The following is a 5,292-nucleotide window of genomic DNA, read 5'->3' on the forward strand; positions in this document are numbered from 1 at the left end:
GCCGAGGGTACCTGTCCTGTTCAGCCTATTGTTAAACTTTAAGCCTTCGTGTTGTGTGTGACGTTAATCTGTGCTTAACTCTGGGTATTTAGGGCATAGTGACCGACAGACTGAGGGACGAGGTGTGTGTGTGTGTGTGTGTTTGGGGGGGTGGGGGGGGGAGTGGGGGGAGAGGTCAGGAGAGCGCGAGTTCGGTGCGAGTTTTTAAAAAAAATTCCTGAATGTCTCAGAAAAGGGAGTTTCTCTCTCTGTCGCTCTCTCTCTCTCTCTCTCTCTCTCTCGCTCTCTCTCCTGGTTTCCTGGCCAACAAATAAACAGTTAAATCGGTCACTCACTCCACGACTGTTTTGGACACACTGCTGAGCCAAACTGGCTGCCGTGTTTCTCCCACAAAACACACAGTCACTCCACAGTGTATCCTGTGACCTCCAAACCCCACATCAGCCTCTCCGCTCCCTCCGCTCGGTAGCCACCGGCCTGCTGCAAGTCTCCCGCACTTCCCGCTCCACCACCTGCGGTCGGGCATTCAGCATCTCTGCCCCCCCCACCCCCCCCACCACCCACCCCACATTCTGGAACTCTATCCCGCAATCCCTCCGCCTCACCCCCTCTGTTGCCTCCTTCACGTCCCGTCTAAGGGCCTCGCTCTCCGCCGGTGCCTTCGGCCACGCTCGAACCCAGGTCTCTCGCTGCAAGGCGAGTGCTCTAACCACTGAGCGACATTCTTTTTTTAGCAGCGAGCGGGTAAAATGGAGGCTGTGAGCGGAAGCAGCGTCTACGACTGTGTGATTTTCAGGCCGGGCCCTGTCCTCGCTGAAGCCTTAGCCGCTGGGTTTTCCTTCAGCCGCTCGGAGTCGCAGTTCAGATTACGGTAGCGCGAGGTCCCGGCTGAGGGCCGGAGGCAGAGGGACGGGAAGGTGAATCCTCCCAGGCAGCAACCAGGGCACGACAGCATGTCGTCCTGTTCGATGCCGGGCGGGGAGCTTTCGGTGTTTTCCGTGCCCGGGGAACCATCCTCCTCCCCCTGACCGCCATCATCACCATCCTCAGTCTCGCTGTGCTGTGGTTTGCTCACTACCACATGCCCGTCGTCCCTGGCAACGGCGGCCATCTTGTCGTTAACCAGAGGCTCCCAGGGCTGGTCGTACCTGGCGACGGTGGCCGTCTTGTCGTTGACCAGAAGTGGCCAGGGCTGGTTGTCCATGGCAATGGTGGGGGCCTCGACCGGGCCGGAGGAGCAGGCAGTGGGCTCGGGCCCCTCCCCCGCTGGGGGCTCAGAGCCGCCCTCCGTCCCCATCCAATACCTCGAGGGGAGGGGCGCAGAAAAGTCAAAGTGCACCAAGTTGCGGCGGGAGAGGGCGGGGCTGGAGGGGAGAGAACGGCAGTTCCGCGGCTGGAAGTTAGGCCTCGGGAACTCACACCTGACATCCATCATGGGCTCGGGGGTCACTGGCAGGTTCATCTGGTAGGAGGCCGGGGCCGGCAAGTCAAAGGTCAGGGAGATGACCGACTTGCTGGGAGAGTCGTACAACTTAATCTTCCCGCCCTTCAGGTCCTCCCGGCGCGAGAAGGGGTTGATCCTGGTCGGGGCTCGCTGGAGGGGGGAGAACTGGTCGTCTTCGCTGCCCGCAGCCAGGGGTTTGGGGGAGAACATGTCGGAGTGGCTGCGGGATAACCTGGTCTCACACTGAACCCGGAGGCTGCACGTCGGCCTTCGGACCTGGCTACGTGCTGTGTCTTTATCGCTCTTACCTGAGGAGGGAGGGAGGGGAGGAGGGGAGGGGAGAAGAGGGAGATGCAGAGGAAGGAGAGAGAGAGAGAGAGAACGATAAAGAGGGGGGGGGAGAGGAGAGAAAAAGAGAGGGCAAATGGAAGAGAGGGACAGAATGAGGGAGAGAGAGGAAAGATTTGAGCTTCAGGTTTATTGGGTTACTGACAGCCACAAAAAATACTTATAAATAAGGGTTTAATGAGTCTATAAGCGGCTCATACCGTTTCCAGGCAATTATTGTCAAATATATTTGCAGGTAAACGTGGCGCAGAGCCACGAGGTGAGCGAGTAAGTAATCTGGGGGACTGTCGGCCAGACACCAGGAGAGAGAGAGAGACTCGCTTCTCTTTTCCCGACAGCGCTGTGGGATCGTTAATGTTCGCCGCAACAGAACTCAGACGGGGAGTAAGGTTTAACGTTTCACCCGAAGGACAGCGTCTCTGACAATGCGTTGCTCTCTCTCTCGGGCTCTCTCTCTCCCCCCCCAGTAAGCCTGGCCTGTGAGCTCAGAGTCCCCCACACGAGGCGGGGGGAGCTCTTCACTCCGATCGTGCTGCCCTCCTGGTTCCCCCCCCCGTGCTGAGACTCTGGTTACCGTGTGTTGCTGTCAGTCTCTCGGTGCCCGCTCGATCCCACTTGGGTGTTGCCGTTCCCTCCCCAGGCTCCCGGTGTTGGTCCAGGATGATCTCCAGCCGCTGTGTGATCACCGTGAAGGCCGGACGCCGCGTTGAGTCCATCTGCCCCGGAGACACGGCAGAGAAACCACACAACGAACAACAATAATAATCCTTGCATTTAATATAGCGCCCCATCACATCGTTGAGGCATCTCAAAGCGCTTATACTGTAAACTGAGGGCATATTTTGAGGGTGAGGATTTGAGCAGTGTCCCACAAACAGTCGTGGATTGAGTGACTCCCTTTTTTTTGGAGGGATTATTAGCCCCAGAGAGCGATCCGCCAATGGCATAACACCCGGGTTCCCACTTTGTGCTGGTAACCAGGCGTGTGGCGTAAGGAGTAAGGAATCGAACCCGGGTTCTCTTGCTTAATAATCCTTGCATTTGATATAGCGCTTTTCACATTGGGAGGACGTCCCAAAGCGCTTCACAGAACACACTGTAAAGTGAATTGATTGTATATTTGTGGGCGAACGCGGCAGCCAATTGCGCACAGCAATGTCCCACAAACAGTCGTAGATTGAAAATGACCAATTTTTATTGTTTTTGGTTTTGGAGGGATTATTATTAGGCTCTGTGTGGAGTAAGGAAACTTGCCCAAGGTTTCGCCCTCTGCCTGGAATTGAACTCAGGTCTCTCACTTGCAAAGCGAGTGCTCTAACCACTGAGCTACAGGACTCCACGAGTGTGCGAGTGCGCTAATCTCGCCTCGCAAGTCAGAGAACCCGGGACTTCACACTTATCATTGCTGTGAGACAGGACCGTTGAGGACAGGCTGAGGCAGGGCGGAGTTGGGGGTCTCAGTGTGGGGCAGGGGGTGGGAGGCCCTGATGTCACTCACATCACAACAGTCCACAGCGAGACACAGGAAGGGAAGCGGGCAGTCTCCCACCAGATTCTGGAACGCAGCAACGTCCAGCCCGAAGTCCTGCCGGGAAAAACAGATAGAGAATATTAATAATATTAATAATAATAAAGTATTTTTGCTCATGCAAAACTTTTAGGAAGCTGAAATATATCAAGAATAGTAACACCCATTTATATGTCGCGTGGCAGTGCTATTGGTCTGGCTGTTCACCACTGAAAACCACCAAGAAACTACCTCTGCATCGTGATTTAAACTGAAATAACATAATAATCCTTGCCGTTTAATAATATTATTAATAATAATACTTGCATTTGATACAGCGTCTTTCACATCAGGAGGATGACCCAAAGTGTTTCACAGCATTTACTGTAAAGTGTATCGACTGTGTATTTTGTGGGTGAAGTGGGGCAACCAATTTGATTACAGCGACGTCCCCCAAACATCCGTGCAGTGGATGACCGATTTTATCTGGGGGGATTGTTGGCCAGGACACCGGGAAAGAGAAACTCCTCTTCTCCTTTCCAATTAGTGTCACTGGTCATTGATTTCATGGCTGTTTGCGGGCCGCTGCTGTGTGCAAATTGGCTGCCACAAATACCCAGTCACTACACTTTACCGTGCGTCCCGTGAAGCTCTTTGAGCAGTCTCGATGACGTGATATCAAATGCAAGTATTATTATGTGTTAAGGGTTGCAGGGGGTGTTGTTTCTATATCAAGGCACGAGGTGGCGCAGTGAGACTGACCTGACATGTCAATGGCTGTGGTTCTGATCGCTGACCTCTTGTCAGGGGAGGGGGGAAAGGACGGGAACATGAGCCACAATCACCTTAATACTACCCCCTGTCCCCACCGCCCCAGATGGGGACATGGCAAACAACATGTTGATGTATTTTGAAAAAGGATTTTTTGGGGTCTGGGGAAGCCCATCACCGTGATCCGCCGGGTGTCTGACACACACACACACACACACACACACAAACCCATCACCGTGATCAGCGGGTGACGGACACACACACAGACTCATCACCGTCACCAGCCGGGTGTCTGACACACACACACAAACACACACACACCCACACACAAACCCATCACTGTGACCAGCCGGGTGTCTGACACACACACACACACAAACCCATCACCGTGACCAGCCGGGTGTCTGTCACACACACACAAACACACACACACCCACACACAAACCCATCACCATGACCAGCCGGGTGTCTGTCACACACACAAACCATCACCGTGACCAGCCGGGTGTCTGTCACACACGCAAACCCATCACCGTGACCAGCCGGGTGTCTGACACACACACAAACCCATCACCGTGACCAGCCGGGTGTCTGACACACACACAAACCCATCACCGTGACCAGTGGGTGTCTGACACACACACAAACCCATCACCGTGACCAGCCGGGTGTCTGACACACACAGACACCCTCACCGTGACCAGCCGAGTGTCTGACCCACACAGACACCCTCACCGTGACCAGCCGGGTGTCTGTCACACACACAAACCCATCACTGTGACCAGCCGGGTGTCTGACACACACACACACCCATCACCGTGACCAGCCGGGTGTCTGACACACACACACACCCATCACCGTGACCAGCCGGGTGTCTGACACACACACAAACCCATCACCGTGACCAGCCGGGTGTCTGACACACACACACACCCGTCACCGTGACCAGCCGGGTGTCTGACACACACACACACACCCATCACCGTGACCAGCCGGGTGTCTGACACACACACAAACCCATCACCGTGACCAGCCGGGTGTCTGACACACACAAACCCTCACCGTGACCAGCCGGGTGTCTGACACACCCACAAACCCATCACCGTGACCAGCCGGGTGTCTGACACACACAAGCCCGTCACCGTGACCAGCCGGGTGTCTGACACACACACAAACCAGCCGGTGCTACACACAAAACCGTGACCTGCCGGGTGTCTGACAC

General features: G+C 55.2%; 1 protein-coding gene across 1 annotated transcript; it reads right to left on the minus strand.

Annotated features, from left to right (window-relative positions):
* Positions 1-727: 727 nt before the first annotated feature.
* On the minus strand, positions 728-3,377 carry LOC103188793 (testis associated actin remodelling kinase 1; the record flags this gene model as incomplete). The annotated part of the gene is given in 3 exon segments (XM_042336197.1): positions 728-1,752; positions 2,367-2,508; positions 3,291-3,377. Coding segments are annotated over 3 exon segments (1,206 nt in total), but the record flags the coding sequence as incomplete, so codon positions are not given.
* Between the last annotated feature and the right edge of the window lie 1,915 nt (positions 3,378-5,292).

This window comes from Callorhinchus milii, unplaced genomic scaffold (assembly GCF_018977255.1).
Source record: "Callorhinchus milii isolate IMCB2004 unplaced genomic scaffold, IMCB_Cmil_1.0 Scaffold1, whole genome shotgun sequence".
NCBI classification, from domain to species: domain Eukaryota; kingdom Metazoa; phylum Chordata; class Chondrichthyes; order Chimaeriformes; family Callorhinchidae; genus Callorhinchus; species Callorhinchus milii.